Source organism: Sorex fumeus, unplaced genomic scaffold (genome assembly GCF_029834395.1).
Source record: "Sorex fumeus unplaced genomic scaffold, SorFum_2.1 ptg000387l, whole genome shotgun sequence".
Taxonomy (NCBI): domain Eukaryota; kingdom Metazoa; phylum Chordata; class Mammalia; order Eulipotyphla; family Soricidae; genus Sorex; species Sorex fumeus.
In genome coordinates, this window is record NW_026606442.1 from 18,640 (window position 1) to 36,949 (window position 18,310).

The 18,310-nt window shown below is 54.1% G+C and overlaps 1 protein-coding gene across 1 annotated transcript; it reads right to left on the minus strand.

Moving 5' to 3' along the window:
* Positions 1–1,732: 1,732 nt before the first annotated feature.
* On the minus strand, positions 1,733–16,454 carry LOC130019025 (sulfotransferase 6B1-like). Its single transcript, XM_056109649.1, has 7 exons — positions 16,256–16,454; positions 14,605–14,717; positions 10,849–10,938; positions 10,454–10,580; positions 7,720–7,814; positions 5,511–5,667; positions 1,733–1,863 (listed from the first exon to the last, which is right to left on the minus strand). The coding sequence occupies exons 1-7, from the start codon at positions 16,452–16,454 to the stop codon at positions 1,733–1,735; spliced, it is 912 nt and encodes a 303-aa protein (XP_055965624.1).
* Between the last annotated feature and the right edge of the window lie 1,856 nt (positions 16,455–18,310).

Consider the following 18,310-nt stretch of genomic DNA (forward strand, 5'->3'; position numbering starts at 1 on the left):
CAGGAGAAAACCATTTTCCTTCTTTGTTTTTATTTAATAATAATAACGATGATAGTCATTATTATGATTAGGGTTGAGGTGGGGCTCAGGGACTCAAGGGTGCTGTGGCTTGGCCACTGCCTCCCCCGTGTCGTCTCTGCAGTTCCCGGAAAGATTTCCCGAGCCTCCATCTGGTCCCTGTCCTGGGAGCAGGGAACAGGTCGCTGTTTGTTTTGTGTGCCAGGCCTGCGGCCCAGGGCCTGGAACATTCCACCACCGAGGCCCAATGCTCCCAGCCCAGGAGAAGGGTTGGGGCTCTGAGCCACCCTTTGCTCGGTGCGAGCGTGTGGACCGTCCCTCTGCAACCTCCAAATCTCACGGGCTTGGGCTGTGGGGACGCACTAGGCAGAGTGGAATATGGGGACTGTGAAGGGCCCAGAGCGTGGCGGCCTGGGAGGGTCAGGCTGCGGGTTCCAGCCCAGGGGCCCGAACGTGACTGAGTTCCTTTGGGCAGCTGTGCTGTGGCTGGCCAGTGTCTCACCACAGCCCGAGATGGTGAGACCCTGGAGAGCACCCGTCAGCCAGCCCACCTGTTAGCCCAGTGCACCCATCAGCCAGCGCACCCATCAGCCCATGAGTGCACTGTACCCATCATCCTGGTGCCGTGTATGCGGCTAACCCCAGTTCAACCCCTGGCACCACCAGGAGTGATCCCTGAGCACAGAGCCAGGAGTAAGCTCTGAACATGGCCAGAAGTGGCCCCCTCACAAAACAAACCACATAGAAAGTTCCTGGACCGGAGCCATAGCACAGTGGGGAGGGCGTTTGGCTTGTGTGCGTCCGACCCAAGTTCAATTCCTGGCATCCCATAAGGTCCCCTGAGCACCGCCAGGAGTGATTCCTGAGTGCAGAACCAGGAGGAACCCCTGAGCATCACCGGGTGGACCCAAAAAGCAAAAAAAAAAAAACCCAAAACAAAAACAAAGTTCCTGGAAAGTGGGGTGACATGTGAAACCAGCATTTCTTCTTTTGAATTGCCTTTTGATTCTTCTGAATCATCAGGTTTCAGTCACACAACGCTCTAGCACCCGTCACTCCACCAGAGCACATTCCCCACCACCCATGTCTCCCGCTTCCCTCCCTCCACCCCCGCCGCAGACACCCAGCCCGCCTCTACACACCAGCCTCTATGACCCTGCCGCTTCCAAGCTTGTTTCCTCTCTGTGGTTCCCCTGGCCTGCAGCTGACCCCCAAGTCTCGGGCTGTGGCCTCCCGTTTATGTGATTTTTACCTGTGACCCCCTTGGAATATCCTGGGGGTTCACGTGACGCCCCCATGGAGAACATTGGTCTACGCTAGTCACGATTCTCTTCGGATCTTCTCGGACATTTCCTCTTGGAAGTATCCCCGAAAAGGGAACACAGGGATGGGGTCAGAACTGCAGGACACTGGGGAGGGCGTGTGCCTTGCTGGCAGCTGACCCAAGTTCGATTTCTGGCTCCCAATATGGTCCCCTGAGCACCTCCGGGTGTGGTTCCTGAGTGTAGAGCCAGGAGTAACCCCCGAGTATTGCTGGGTGCAGCTCATAACAGCAACAACAACAACAAATGAGCACAGTGAAATTTATACTTAGGAAATCAAGTCTGACGGTGATTGCTAACTTTGTGTTAAGTAGCTAAGTATTATGAATATTATTTGCCCAGTGGATTAAGCTGTTGAATCAAATTCAATCATTACTAGTAACTCGACGAAGTCACGCCTGGCAGTATGTGTCATACTTCAGTTTTGCCCCCAGGCTGGTGCCCGCTAAGCACGCTTTGAATTTTTCATCCATTTCTTGGTTCTGAGCTTCACTGAACAAATTTTTCCAATCGCCGACTTCACCTACAAAGTACCAAAAAATGGTTAGAATATTTGAGTTCCCCTTTTCTTGGCACAGTGTCTCACTCTGTATCTGGGTGTGTGGCCAGTGGCACTCAGTGACACTCGGGCCCACCCCTGCTTGGGGGCCATGTGAGGTGCTGGGTTTCCGGCAATCGTGCAGGCAAGCACCCTTGGACCCCTCCGTCACCGTCAGTACTTCTTGGGGAAAAAAACCATTTTACAGCAGGTTTAGGCGAAGACCACGGATGGGTACTAAAATTTTTAAGACTTATACTGGGACAGGAGCGGGGAAGGCACTTGCCGTGCACACGACCCATCCAGGTTCGATCCCCATAACCCCATAGGGCCCTCAGAGCACTGCCAGGAATGATCCCTGGGTGCAGAGCCAGGAGTGAGCCCTGAGTATCACGGAGATGAGCCAAACCAAACCAAACCAAACCAACAACAACAACAAAAATAAACAAAACCCAAAACAAACAAACAAACAAAAAGTTAGCAAAATTCCCAATTGCGGGCAGAAGAATAACTTGCAACTGGGAATTTTGCTAACTTTTTTTTTTTCCTTTTTGGGTCACACCTGGTGTTGCACAGGAGTTACTCCTGGCTCTGCACTCAGGAATTACTCCTGGCAGTGCTCGGGGGACCATATGGGGTGCTGGGAATCGAACCCGGGTCGGCCGCGTGCAAGGCAAATGCCCTCCCCGCTGTGCTATAGCTAACTTGTTTTTAAAATTGAAGGATGTCACTCCTGTCGCTAGATGATTTGCGCTAAACTTCTCAGCTGCCTGCGTAGACGTTGGCGTGTGTCCGAAGAAGATGGACTGTCGTGAGGAAGCACAAAGCAGAAGCCTGTTTAGAAATGTCACCAGCTAGAAAGTAGACTATGGACCAAACATGATGGCCACTTACTACCTATATCGCAAACCATAGCACCTAAAAAAAGGAGAGAGAGAGAAAAAGGGAATGTGCCTGCCACAGAGGTGGGGGGAGCGGGGGGTTGGGGTGGCGGGAGGGTTACTTGGAACACTGGCGGTGGAGAATGAGCACTGGTGGAGGGATGGGTGCTCTATCATTGTATGACTGAAACATAATCACGAAAGTGTCTGTAACTGTATCTCACAGTGATTCACATATATATATATATGCAGTGTCTTCCCATTGTTCATCGATTTGCTTGGGCGGGCCCAGTAACGTCTCCATTGTGAGACTTGTTGTTACTGTATTTGACATACCGAATACGTCACAGGTAGCTTGCCAGGCTTTGCCGTGTGGGCGAGATACTCTCAGTAACTTGCCGGGCCCTCCGTGAGGGGCAGAGGAATCAAACCCGGTTCAGCCCAGCTGGCAGCTTGCAAGGCAAACACCCTACTGCTGTGCTATTGCTCCAGCCCTCATATATATATATATGTATATATGTATATATATATGCGTGTGTGTGTGTGTGTGTGTATAAATGTCACCAGGTGATGAGGCCGCAGAGCGTAAGGCTGGAAGGAGCCAGTCAAATCTCTCTCCAGTGGGAAGCTGGTGGATCACTGTTCTTTTTTGAAAGCCCTCAGAGGCTGCTCGTGGGGCTCAGGGAACCTTCTGTGATGCAAGGGGTCGAACCAAGGTTGTCTGGGGCACAGACAACACCGAACCCCAGCACTGTCTCTCGAGCCCCTGGGGACCCTGCCAGATGATTTTCCACATTTCCCTCTGCTTTTGGGACTCCCTAGTAGGACTCCTACAGATGTCTAAAATACTTAATATTTTTCTTTTCTGGAGGGTATGTGATAAATAATACCTGGAAAGCTTTGATTCCCTCTTCTTGCTAATAAGACACATGCAGAACTCAGGGAGAGGGTCTGGAATTAAGCCCGAGGGTGGCTAGAGCAACAGGACCGTGTTTTTTGCATTTTTTTTTTGCATATTTGCATTTTTTGCATTTACCCTGCATGGGACTGACCTGGGTTCAACCCCTGGCATCTCATAGGGTCTCCCGAGCACTGCCAGGAGTAATTCCTGAGTGCAGAGCCAGAAGTGACCCCTGAACACCACTGGGTATGCACCAGCCCCCCAGAGAGTTTTGTTCAGACAGGCTCGGGCAGGAAGTGAGAGTTCTGACCCTCTCCCTCCCCCTGAGCTCTGGGTCATGGAAGCACATTCCTGAGCCCTTACTCCCGTATTATCAACTGGAAGGGTATACTATCCTTGTTGCTATAAAAACTTTTTGTTTGTTTTTGGGCCACCCTGGCAATGCTCAGCGGTTACTCCTGTCTCTGTGCTCAGGAATTACTCCTGGTGGTGCTCGGGTGTAGGGTGGTGGGGGTGGCACCCGGGTCTGCTGTGTTCAAGGCAAACACCCTCCCCGCTGTGCCACCACTCTAGCCCCTATTGCTGTAAAATTTAAGCCCAGAATCTAACACATCGGGCCTGACAATGCCATCACATGTGTTGCCTCTAAATGATTCATCTTTTTATCATTTATGCAACCAGAAAACAGATTATCTGTAAGCGCTATTATTATCTGAAATTCCCATAAGCAATGAAAAGGTTTTGGGGGCCAGAGCAGTAGTACAGCAGGTAAGGTGCTTGCCCTGCGCACAGCCAACCCAGTCTCGAACCCCGGCACCCGTGTGCCCCTCTGAGCCCCTCTGGGAGTGATCCCTGAGCACAGAGCCAGGAGCCTGTCCTGAGCACAGAGCCAGGAGTCAGTCCTGAGCAGAGAGCCAGGAGTCAGTCAGTCCTGAGCACAAAGCCAGGAGTCTGTCCTGAGCACAGAACCAGGAGCCTGTCCTGAGCACAGAGCCAGGAGTCAGTCCTGAGCACGAAGCCAGGAGTCTGTCCTGAGCAGAGAGCCAGGAGTCAGTCAGTCCTGAGCACAAAGACAGGAGTCTGTCCTGAACACAAAGCCAGGAGTCTGTCCTGAGCACAGAACCAGGAGCCTGTCCTGAGCACAGAGCCAGGAGTCAGTCCTGAGCACGAAGCCAGGAGTCTGTCCTGAGCAGAGAGCCAGGAGTCAGTCAGTCCTGAGCACAAAGACAGGAGTCTGTCCTGAACACAAAGCCAGGAGTCTGTCCTGAGCACAACCAGGAGTCCGTCACGAGCACAGAACCAGGAGTCTGTCCTGAGCACTGCCACGTGCAACTCACCATCAATAAAAACAGGAATGAACATATTTTCATGGCATTGAGCAACTCACCTGCGCCAGGCCAGTAGCTCGGTGCCACCCCAGGATCATCTCACGCTCTCTATTTTGTTTGTTTGGGGGCCATACCCTGCAGTGCTCAGGAATCACTCCTGGCCGTGCTCAGGGAACCCTATGGGATGCTGGGGATCGAACCTGGGTCGGCCGCGTGCCAGGCCCACACCCTCCCCGCTGTGCTATCTCTGACCCATCATTCTCCCTCATTAACAAACCCCATTGAGGGGGCCTGAGGGGCCCTCCTGAGGGAAAGGCCGGTTGCTGCAGCGGGTGGCTGTTGAAGGAGGGGGGATGGGTGGCCCCGCTTCTCTCTTAGGTCTACAGGGAGGGCTCCTCTGGCCTCCGCGGGAGCCTTGGGAGGGGCTGGGCCTGAGCTGTGGCTTGCAGGGCCTCAGGCCAGCCGGGGGAGAGAGCCGCAGCCTCGCTGGAGCTGGGGGTGTCTGGGCCCCGGGCACCTCACCCCTGCGGAACAGGTGGGGGCCCACAGCCCCATGCGTCTCCTGGGCCCGGGCCCGCATGGCCTGGAAGGTGCTCAGGGCCGCGATGGCGCCCAGCTGCTCCCCGCCCAGGGAGAAGCCCAGGAAGTCGGCGACACGCTGGATCCCCGCTGGCAGGTTCTGCAAAGCAAACGGGAGGGCGTGAATTCTCCTCGGGGAAGCATCAGAGCAGCGCTACCGAGCGCCCACCCCTAGGCCTCGCTCCCTGGAGACGGAGGCTGGGACTGTCTAAGGGACCAGCGAAGTCTGTCACCCGCCCTAAGATGTGCCGTGTAGACCGTGCCTGGTTCTTCCTGAGGCCTTGGAAGCTCTTCAGGACACAGAAAATGACAAAAGCATCATCGAGCTTTTTCCCCCCCCAATGGTATTAATTTCACCGAAAAGTTCTGGTCACGGGGCTGGAGCGATAGCACAGTGGGGAGGGGGTTTGCCTTGCATGCAGTTGACCCGGGTTTGATTCCCAGCATCCCATATGGTCCCCCAAGTACTGCCAGGGGTAATTCCTGAGTGCAGAGCTAGGAGGAACCCCTGTGCATGGGTGTGACCCAAAAAGCAAAAAAAAAGAAAAAAAGAAAAGAAAAAGTTCCCATCTAGGAGACCAGCCAAGGAGATGGACATATGGATGATGCGTGCCATCATTGTCTCCTTCCTTCTGAGTCTTACCTGTCCTATTTCACCCAGAGTATCGGCTTCCCCAGATCAGAAATCCTGGAAGGAATCTTGAAATGTGTCTTGTCTAAATGCCCCTGGGAGGGTCCGGAGCAATGGTACAGTGGGGAGGGCGGGCGGGGCAGAGGAGGGCACTTGCCTTGCATGCGGCCAATCCAAGCTTAATCTCTGGTACCCTGTATGGTCCCCTGAGCTGCCTGGAGTTCCCTGAGCACCGCCCGGTGTGGCCTGAGCCCCCCAAACCCAACAACATATCTCCAGATCCACCACTTCCCACCTCCACTGGTCAGGCTGGGAAGAAATTCCCACCCGCGAGGAGCCCGTGTCCTGCCCCTCCTGGGCCCCTCCCCGGCCCAGGCATCTTGGATATTCTAGAGTGAGGGCTGGAGCGATAGCACAGCGGGTAGGGCGTTCGCCTTGGATGCGGCCGGTTGACATGGCCGACTGGAGTTCGATCCCTCCGCCCCTCTCGGAGAGCCCGGCAAGCCACCGAGAGGATCTCGCCCGCACGGCAGAGCCTGGCAAGCTCCCCGTGACGTATTCGATATGCCAAACACAGTAACAAGTCTCACAATGTTACTGGGCCCACTCGAGCAAATCGATGAGCCATGGGAGGACAGTGACAGTGACAGAGGCGACATCAAGGCTTTCCTCCCGGCCTACGTGCTGAGATTTCTTTATTGTTGCTGAGTTGGGACCTCATGAGTGGTGCTCAGGGCTGACTCCTGGCTCTGTACTCAGGGGTTCCCTAGAGGCTCTGGAGACCACATGGGATGGCAGAGACGAAACCAGGAGGTTGGCGCCATGCCAGGTGGCCTTCTCCCGCCGCACTGTCGCTCTGGCCCTGTCCATGGACTCTTTATCGTGCTTGTCAGTGACCCTCCTGAGGCCCCTCCTTCTGCAGACAGCAGGGAGCTTCTCCAGGGCGCTGAGCCCCATCTGACGAGGCACACGGACTCTGACACTGTGGAGTCACTCACAAAGCGCACCCGAGTAAGCCACCAGCAGGAGAGCACTGTGGGGATACCCACTCAGTCTCGCACACATCCCACGGGGTCTCGGCAGGGACCTCTTGGGTTTCCCATCGCTCGTGTAGACCCTCGGAAAGGGAGGCTGAAACAACCTCTGTGAGCGATATGTTCCAGAACATTCCTTATTTCTGTTCCATAAGCAGCATCAGCATTTGAGCATGATTCGACTCTTCTCCCCTGGCCCTGGGTCCCTTATCCGGAACAGCCTTTTCCCAAAATGGAATATGCGGGCCTGGAGAGAGTCTCCGGCAGGTAAGGTGTGTCCCGGTACGTGGCTGAACCTCAATTCAGTCCCCAGCACCACACACCAGCTCTGAGCACTGCTGGGGGTGACTCCCCTCTCCCCCAAGACCCGCAAGATAAATTCAGACGTGCGTACAGCCATGCACGGTGGAACCTCCGTTCACGGAGGTCAGCGCTCGTACTGGCAGTTATCTAGCATCTGCTCGAATAAAGATGCCCAGAATCTCACCTCTTTCAGATCTTCGTAGAGCACAAACAGGACGTTATCATCAGCCAGATGTTTGTCCCAGCTCACTGCAAAGTCAAAGAAGCTCCCCCAAGAAACTGAAACGCAAGGAAAGAGAAAACTTTAGAAACCCTCAAGAGAGTTTAAACTGACAGGGTGTCGTTCTGCCCTGCTGGGTCCAGGGCCGGCGGGAGGGTCATGGCAGCCCACCCAAGCCCACCCACTGCATGCAGGGCAGGGAAGGAGGGAGCCCCGAGGAGGGTGAGAACACGGAGCATATGGAAAAGACAAGACAAAGACACGCCTGGAGACCCTGCAGGGAGGAGCCTCCCTGCACTGCGACAGGCTCGGGCGTACAGATCTCAGGAGAGGAGGGGACACCGGACACCTCAGGGGGAGACCCCGCACGAGCCCACACAGTCGGGCTCTCCCCGTTGGCTGGCAGTTGGCTTGCGCAAGGCAGCTGGTGCTGCAGCCGTCCGAGGGGGGCAGGGACTCGCTGCCCCAAAGCCGGGGGCTCCTGCCAGGGGAGGTGCCGCCTACTGTTTGCCCAGTTGGGCCAAGCCTCGGGGCTCACCCTGGACCCCAGCTGTCCCCCCCCCCACTCCTGCAGTGCCTCATAACAGGATCGAGTCAGGATGAATTTTTTTTTTTTTGCTTTTTGGGTCACACCCAGCAATGCACAGGGGTTCCTCCTGGCTCATGCACTCAGGAACCACCCCTGGCGGTGCCCGGGGGACCATATGGGAGGCTGGGAATCGAAACCGGGTCGGCCGCATGCAAGGCAAACGCCCTACATGCTGTGCTCTCACTCCAGCCCCAGGATGAATTTTATTTTTCTTTTGGGTCACACCCAGTGATTCTCAGGGGTCACTCCTGGCTCTGCACTCAGGAATTACTCCTGGCGGAGCTCCAGGGCCCTATGGGACGCTGGGGATTGAGCCCGGGTCGGCCGTGTGCAAGGTGAACGCCCTCCCCGCTGTGCTATTGCCCTGGCCCCTGACACCCACTTCGTTGACGGGGAGCTAGATGCCAGGAGAGGCGAAGTCCCAGCCAGAGGCAGCACTGCTGGCGAAGGATGGGCGACCCCATCTCTCAAAGCTGCTGACATAAGGGCCAGAGCCCAGACAAGAACATGGCAACTCGGGGCTGGAGCGACAGTACAGTGGGTTGGGAGTTTGCCTTGCACGCAGCCGACCCAGCCGACCCAGGGGTCGACTCCCAGCAACCCATATGGTCACCTGAGCACCGCCAGGTGTGACCCAAAACCAAACCAAAAAAAAAAAAACAAAAGAATGTGGCAACTCTGGCCCTGTAAGGCCCCTCTATCTTGACCGCCTGGTTCGGGTGATAAAAGCCTTCACTGGAGTCAGCGGCAGGCAGGGAGCCCGGGCTGAAGGTCTGGCTCTGCTGAGTGGCCTCCTGACTTCCTTGCTGGGGTCACAGAGGGTGCCGGTGAATGGCAGCTATTTCCTTCGACCTGTAATGACTCAGGGCTAGCGCAATAGCACAGTGGTAGGGCGCTTGCCTTGCATGAGGCCGGCCTGGCCGACCCGGGTTCGATTCCTCCGCCCCTCTTGGAGAGCCCAGCAAGCTACCGAGAGTATCTAGCCTGCACGGCAAAGCCTGGCAAGCTACCTGTGATGTATTCGATTTGTCAAACACAGTAACAAGTCTCACAATGGAAAGGCCCATAGATGAACAACTGGAGGACAGTGCTGCAGTGCTACAACGACTCACTAATTATGCAATTAGAGAAACCTCCCCCACCCCAGACCTTCTCCTGCTAAGTGCTCTAAGTTTTCAGACTTCCTCCAGAAGCCAAATGAATGAGTGTACCAGGCAGAATCCCAGCTCTCTTCAGGGCACAGCCTGGTCACTCAGCCCCACCGTCAGGCTCACGGCCCCAGGCCTGCCTGCACAGTTCTCCTGAGGTGACCCACAGGGCCAGGGCTCGGACAGCAACTGGCACAGGCCAATCCTGCTTGGATCCCCGGCACCCCATACGGTCCCCCGAGCCCGCCAGCGGTGATCCCTGAGCACAGAGCCAGGAGTAAGCCCTGGGCACACCTGGGTATGACCCCAACTTCCCCCTCCAAAAAAAAAATATTTGAAAACTTGATTTAAAAGCAACTTTTTGGTTTCCAGATCTGACTCAATCTTTTTTTTTTTTTAAAAAGGGATGGGGGTGACTGGAGGAATAGTACAGCGGGCAGAGCGCTTGCCTGGCACTCAGCCAACCCAGGTCTGATTCCCCAGTGTCTCATATGGTCCCCTGAGTACTGCCAGGAGTGATTTCTGAGCCCAGAGCCAGGAGTAAGCCCTGAGCATCACCCATGGCTGGGTATGGCCTCCAAACTGAAAAAGGTTTATTTCATTTTTTGCCATTTGGGCCATATCCAGTGGGGCTCAAGGCATACTCCCGGCTCAGTGCTCAGCGATCACTCCTGGCAGGGCTCAAGGCATACTCCCGGCTAAGTGCTCAGCAATCACTCCTGGCGGGGCTCAAGGCTTACTCCCGACTCTGTGCTCAATAATCACTCCTGGCAGGGCCTGGAAACCGTATGTGGTGCAGGGATCCAGCCAAGGTTGGCCGTGGGGTTGACATGTGACACAGCCCTAATGCTGGACAGTCTCCCTGCCCCCGTCTCCTCTCTTGGCCCTGAGAGGCACGAGCCTTTTACATCTATGCGCCGTCTCTCGAAGTAGAGAGGGTTCTTGAACCAGCAAGGCCTACCGTCTCCTTTCATGAACTGGGCGAAGAACTCATGCCAGGAGCCGTAGCTTGGAATATCCGGGACATCGTTGTGGAAGTGGAAGAAGGAGGCGGCTGTGTCTTTAGGGTTCCGGAACATCACCAGCATCTGGGGAGAGACTCGCGTTCACTCGCTGGAGTCTGGTTTGGACGCTGGGAAAGCGGGAAGGGTGGGTGAGGGGCGCAACTTGGGTGAGCACGTGTGCGGCCCCTCAGTAAGGAGGAAGAGGAGGCCGGGCAGTGCAGGGGAGGGAGAGAAAGCCGGCCGATACTCGCGCTGACCAGTGGAGATGGACAAGGCCCGTCACAGACCCCTTAGACCTCAGAGGGCCGGTGCCGGCCAGGGAAGCTGCCTCTGGGGGCCCCGAGGGACCCACCTTGGTCTTCTTCCTGAGGATGGACCCAGGCAGTCTGTCGTAGCGGAGGTGAGTTGCCAAAATCCTCGGAGACGGGAACTGTTTCATCCTCTGAAAAACGAGCGCAGGAAGGTGTGAGTGTGTGTGTCTGAGCCCGACTCCCACCTTCACTCCTTCACCACTTCCTCCTCCTCTGCCAGGTTTCCTTAGGGTCGTGTGTGTGTGTGTGTGTGTGTGTGTGTGTGTGTGTGTGTGTGCGCGTGTGTACTCATTTATTTCCGATCACTTGTGCTCTTGAAGGGGGCCTATGGGAAATCACTCAATACTGCTCCCACCTCAGTGCTCAGGGGTCAGGCACCATGTGGTGCAGAGGTTTGGACTTAGACCCCCCCATGTGTGACAGGGCTGGTGCCCAGTCCTAGGAGCTCTTTCTCTAACTCTATTTCTGATGATTTTCTTTGGGGCCACACCCAGCAGTGCTCACGGCTTCCTCCTGGCTCTGTGCTCAGGGAGTCCTCCTGGGAGCACTTTGGGGAACCCGACAGGGGCCAGGGACCCAGCCACCCAGATCAGCCATGTGCCAAGCCAGTGTGCCCTACCCGGTGTCCGATCTCTCTGGCCCCAACTTTAGATCATTTAAAAAGTCAAGGCCCCTGTGTCACCTGCCCCCGTGATGACTGTCCTCGGAATGGGCGTTCCGCGTGTGTTCTGAGGGGGACTTCAGGGCTTATCCCCACTTTGGCCCAGGGCACTCGATGCCCATCACGCAGGCTCAAGTTATAAAATGACTCTTAGGGGCGAAGAGAGATGCTACAGGATTAAGACGCTGGCCTTGCACCCCGCTGGCCTGCTGTGCATTTCTTTTTGTTTTGTTTTGGGTCCCATCGGGCAGTGTGCAGGGCTGACTCCTGACTCAGTGCCCAGGGATCACTCCTGGTGCAGTTCAGGGACCAGGTGAGGTTCTGGGGAGCAGACCCGGGTCAGCCACATACGAGCCAAGCGCCTCATCCTCTGTCCTGCTGCTTTTGAATCCCTGGACTGCATGAACTCAGGACCTGTACCCCAAACCCTCACCCACTTCATCCTCCACCCTCCACCCCATATGGTCCCATGACTTTTAGACATTTAGAGCCAATTGTTCTGTAAAACCGGGCTGGAGCGATAGCACAGTGAGTATGGCGTTTGCCTTGCACACGGCTGACCCGGGTTTGATTCCTCCGCCCCTCTCAGAGAGACCGGCAAGCTACCGAGAGTATCTCGCCCACACAGCAAAGCCTGGCAAGCTCCCCATGACGTATTTGATATGCCGAAAACAGTAACAGCAAGTCTCACAATTTGTTGTGAGACATTGCTGGTGCCCGCTCGAGCAAAATTGATGAACAACGGGAGGACCTTGCTACTGTGCTACTGTTCTGTAAAACCAAATCAAGTGAGGGGGGAAAAAATCAAGTGAAAGAAAAAAATTTTTTTTTTAATTTTAGGGGCCAGAGAGCTAGTACAGGCTTGCCCTACACATGGGCCGACCCGAGTTCAATCGTGACACCCCACATAGACCCCGAGTACCACCAGGAGTGATTCCTGAGTGCTGAGCCAGGAGGATTCGTCCGAGCATCGCTGGGTAAAAGTAAAGTAAAGTAAAGGCCCTCCCTTTGATCGTCGATTTGCTCGAGCGGGCCCAGTAACGTCTCCATTGGAGACCTTGTTGTTACTGTGTCTGGCATATCGAATACTCTCGGTAGCTTGCCGGGCTCTCTGAGAGGGGCGGAGGAATCGAACCCGGGTCGGCCATGTTGGCTGCGTGCAAGGCAGACGCCCTACCGCTGTGCTATCGCTGGGTATGCGGCCCAAAAAATAAAACACATTTTAATTTAATAATACAGATCCATTGGCGGAGGCGTGGGAGGAAAACTGGGGACATTGGTGGAATGAAGTGGTCTCTGGTGAAGGGGTCGGTGTTGAAACATTGTATACCAGAAACCTAATCAAGGCTCATTTGCAACTTTGTACTTCAGGGCAGTTAAATGTTATTTCATTTCTTATTGTTATTTTGTTTGGGGTCACACCAGTGATGCGCAGGGTTGCTCCTGGCTGTGCACTCAGGAATCTCTCCTGGAGGGTTTTGGGGGTCCTGGGGACGGAACCTGAGGAGGGCAAGCACACCACAGTCAGGTCAGGGGGGGTATATTTTTTAAAAAATTTTAAAATATAGGATGGATCCTATCCGTGATGAATAACCACGATATTTGATCTCCCTCAAACCGCACTTCTGCATTCTGGCCCAACGGGAATTCAGTCACCAGGATGTGCTCCAACGATTGAACGCTCATTGAAAGGATTAGCCGTGACCTCGCGGCCCCCAGGTCTTTGTGCAGTTTCACGAAGATGGTAATTTGCAGATTAAGTTAGAAAGCTGTTTCTAGTAATGTTCTGACCCAAAACCCCACAAAGACATATGAGAAATCTTCAAGTTCCTACAAGGATTAGAAAAATATCCAGGGAGGAAATTGGAAGTGAACTGCAACAAAACTGGATACTATGTAGCACAACCATGAAGATTTATTTATTTATTTATGCTTCTTTGGGCTGGAGCAATAGCACAGCAAAGGGCGTTTGCTTTGCATGCAGCCAACTGGGGTTTGATTCCTCCATCCCTCTCGGAGAGCCCGGCAAGCTACCGAGAGTATCCCGCCCGCACGACAGAGCCTGGCAAGCTCTCCGTGGTGTATTTGGTATGCCAAAAACAGTAACAACGTCTCACAATGGAGACACTACTGGCTCCCGCTCAAGCAAATCGATGAACAATGGGAGGACAGTGCTACGACCATGAAAATGTGTGACAGAGAAAATCTTAAGCAATGTAAACACTTGATGCAGCTTGTTTTAGAAAAAATACATATTTCAGAGACAGACTTCCTTCCTTCCTACCTTCCTTTCTTCCTTCCTTCCTTACTTGCACCCAGGGGTGCTCAGGGCTTATTCCTGGCTCTGCATTCAGGGATCACTCTCAGTGAAGCTTGGGGGACCATCTGGGGTGCTAGGGATTGAACCCAAGTGTGCCATGTTTAAGGAAGCATCCTACCTGCTGTACTATCCAGCCCACCTAGAAGCGAATAACTGGTAAGTGAAACTCATTCTCAATGATTTCCAGCTTAAACTAAAAGACACATTGCTGGGGCTGGAGTGATAGCACAGCGGGTAGGGCGTTTGCCTTGCATGGAGCCGACCTGGGTTCGATTCCCAGCATCCCATAGGGTCCCCCGAGCACCGCCAGGAGTAATTCCTGAGTGCATGAGCCAGGAATAACCCCTGTGCATTGCCGGGTATGACCCAAAAAGCAAAAAAAAAAAAAAAAAAAAGGCACGTTGCTTAGAAAAAAATCTTTTCTCTTACGTTACTTATGATGACATATCAGTTAAAAAAACTTTTAGTCTTTAGATAGCTCTAGAGAGAAGGAACTATTTCTAATAAAGTATAGCTATCAAAATCTTCAAAATCCAAAATACTATGTTAAGTTAAAATATTTTTCAGACATTCTGGGGCCAAAATCCTTTATTTCATTCACCTGAGAGAACATTCCAGGTGAGTGCTATCTTTATCATCTTGGTTTTTTTTTTTTTTTGAGATAAATCGAGATCATTGTTGAAGGATGCTGGGGGTGGTGTGAGCACTCAGTAAGTTTCAGTGATTATCTGGACTGTGTTTTCCGAATTCAAAACTCCCCCCCAAAGGAAGGAAACTTTCAATAATCTGTAAGTTCAAAGGCTATGTTATACTAACCTGGTATTTTTCTGGGTCTCCACATTCAAGAACTGGGAATTCTGGATATTCATACTTTTTTTTAGAATCAGCAAATATTAATTCACTAACGATGTGGAGAATCCAATTTGAACCTACAAGAGAAAAAAAAAAGACTCAAAACTCCTTAAAGAGAGTTATTAAATAGCAAAAACATGTTACTGAACTTTTGCAGATCTATTAAGAATCATAATCAACTGTTCCCTGTGTGTGCCATTGGTTCTGTGTTTGAAGTAACCTGAGGTCTGGAAAGAAATCATTTTGTGGAAAAAAAGCATCTGCAGACATTAGCAAAAAATTCAGTTCTCCTATTTTCCAAATTTTTCCTTTAATAAGAAATAGTGTTCCCATTTTTTGGACAATATCTCTTTTTGGGATCTAAATTATGACCCAAAGAGAATAACATTATGCTATATAAATGATTATTAATTGCATTTCATATATTTTTTTACCATAACTGAGTATTTTCTACAGTAGTGTAGAGTTCTAATTTTATTCAAAAACAAACAAACAAACAAAAACCCAGGGGCTAGAGCAATAGCACAGTGGGTAGGGTGTTTGCCTTGCACGTGGCCGACCCAGGTTCGATTCCCAGCATCCCATATGGTCCCCTGAGCACTGCCAGGGGTAATTCTTGAGTGCAGAGCCAGGAATAACCCCTGTGCATTGCCGGTGTGACCCCAAAAATAAAATAAAATAAAAACCAATGCAGCTTCATGGAGGGAAAGGCACATATGAAATGAGGTTGCTTTCTAAACCCTTAGAGAGTAAAGAAAAATTTTAAATCATGAAAAGCGGGGCTGGAGTGGTAATTATAGTGGGTAGGACACCTGCTTTGTATGTGGAAGACCCGGGTTCCATCCCCAGCATCCCATATGGTCCCCTGAGTGCCACCAGGAGTGATTCCTGAGTGCAGAGCCAGGAGGAACCCCAGGGCAGTGCAAAGCCCCCAAACCAAAGAGTCCATCGAAAGTACCCTGAGCCCAGGACAGGAGTCAGCCCCGAGCACCGCCGGGTGTGGCCCAGAAATAAGCGATCCAAGCTGGACAGACAAACGCAAAACCCCAACAACGCGAAGGCAGGAGAGTGCTCGGGAGCGAAGGCCCTCGCTCCCTGCAGACCCCCGCCCCCCGTGCGTGGCGCAGGCCTGGACTGCTGCTGCGAGCACTTGGTGCACAAGGTAGCCCCGCGTCTCGGGCTTCACTCTGAACTGCCAGGCAGGTTGGCTGAGAGTTGGGATGGTCCCCACCCCCGATGGCTGCTTGGGTTGCCCCGAGTCTCGCTCCTGTCCCCTCCAAAACACAACAGGAACCGCTTCCGCTCAGACATCTGGGCCCAGAATATCTGTTCTTGGGCTTCAGTGCCTCCCTCGGGGTTGCCACCCCGCCCCCTGCCCCGCGGCCCAGAGTTCGGGGGATCCAGAACCCAGAGCCCAGCAGATCTAGATGCTCTTTGGATCTGGGGGCCACACCCAGTGGTGCTCAGGGAGCACTTCTGGTGGGGTTCTGGGGCCCCCTGTAGGCTGCTGGGGGACCAACGCAGGTTGGACAAGGCAAGGCAGGTGCCCTCCCCGCTGTGCTGTCCCTGTTCCCGCGGCTCGGGTGACGGTGGCCCCGGGAAGGGCCATATTTACCGCACTTGGGGTAGGAGGCCAGCACAATGTCGTCGGCCCGGGCTTCGAAGGCGTCCAGGGCTTGGAAGGTCTCCGGGCTGCAGAGGGTGACGGGGTATGGGACACCCTGGTGGGTGAAGAGCAAGTGCGACAGGGCAGTTTCCTTGGATTTTTCCAGCGCCTCCTCGATGTCCTCGATGAATCGGGACTTCCCGGCCATGCTGCTGGGCTCTGCGTCGGTGAGGCACCAAGCCAGCTGTGGCCAAATAAATGGGAGGAGGAGGAGGAGGAGAAGGAAGAGGAGGAAGAGGAGGAGGAGGGGGGGAGGAGGAGGAGGAGGAGAAGGAAGAGGAGGAAGAGGAGGAGGAGGGGGGGAGGAGGAGGAGGGGGAGGAGGAGGAGGTGGAGGAGGAGGAAGAGGAGAAAGAGGAGGAGGGGGGAGGAGGAGGGGGGAGCAGGAGGGGAAGAAGGAAGAGGAGGAGGAGGAGGAGAGGGAAGAGGAGGAAGAGGAGGAGGAGGAGGGGGGAGGAGGAGGGGGAGGAGGAGGAGCAGGAGGGGGGAGAAGGAGGGGGAGAAAGAAGAGGAGGAAGAGGAGGAGGAGGAGGGGGAGGGGGAGGAGGAGGGGAGGAGGAGGAGGGGGAGGAGGAGGAGGAGGAGGAGGAGAAAGGGGGAGGAGGAGGAGGAGAAGGAGGAAAAAATGTGTTGGGACAGGGAAGGGCCTCTTTTTAAAAAAATTTTTTTTATCAAATCACAGGTGAATGTGATTATTCAGGTCTCCCAAAGAAGAATAGAAAGAGCTATGCTTGGAATATCACGTTTCACTCAAATGAGAGAAAGAATCCGGAGTTCCGACCTCCGTCGACGATCAAGGATCAGGGACGCTGTCTCATTTGCCAAGGTGTCGGAAATCAGATGGGCTGGTCACGTAATGAGATTTAGAGATGACCGCTGGACTAAAGATGTTACTGACTAGATTCCACGGGATGTCAAAAGACCGCGTGGCCGCCCACCTACCAGATGGTCAGACTTCTTTGTCAAGGTCATGAACGATCGGTTTGAGGCCCTTCATGCTTCCGGAGCGAACAGATGCTATTGGGCTACACTAGCACGCGACAGGGACAAATGGAGACGTTACTGGCGCCCGCTCGAGCAAATCGACGACTAACGGGAAGTTAAGTGATTAAGTGATTTAAGTGATCAAATCACAGTGAGATACAGTTACAAGCTTTCATGCTTGAATTTCAGTCATGAATGATGGGACACCCATCCCTCCACCAGAGCCCATTCTCCACCCCCCAATGTCCCCAGTGTCCGCCCCCCTGCCTCCATGGCAGGACAATCTCCCCCACGCTCTCTCTCTACTTGGGGACACTTTGGTTCGCAACACCGAGAGGCCATCACGCTTGGTCCTTGATCTGCTTCCAGCACACACCTCCCCATCCGGACCGATTCCTCTGACCGCGTTGACTTGGCGATGGGAATGGGAAGCCGCTTTCAAAGGCGCTTTCCTGCAGGTGCTGAGGCTCCGCCCGCTCGCGGCAGGAGGGACTTGGCGTCTCGGACTCTCCTGGCCCTCCCACCTCTGACAAAGGCCTGCCCAGGTGCGATGCCGGCTGGGCTGCGGGGGCCAGGAAGGGGATTAGCAGCAGGTGGGGCGCGAGGAAACCTCCCGGAAGTGGGACTGGAACTTTTGGACAGAGCCCAAAGCAGGAAATACCCGCAGGCATCAATACCCTCGGCAAAGCGCAGTTCAGGGCCTTGGCATGCTCCCCACCCTCTGCAGTGCTCTCCACCTTCCCACAGAGCTTCCCACCCTCTTCAGTGCTCCCCACCCTGCCAAAGTGCTCCTCCCCTCCTGTAGTGCTCCCCACCCTCCTGCAGTGCTCCTCACCTTCCCACAGAGCTCCCCACCCTCTTCAGTGCTCCCCACCTGCCAAAGTGCTCCTCCCCTCCTGTAGTGCTCCCCACCCTCTGTAGTGCTCCCACCCTCCCAACGTGCTCCCACCCTCCTCAGTGCTCCCACCCTCTTGTAGGTTTCCCCACCCTCCGCAATGCTCCCCACCCTCCGCAGCCCTCC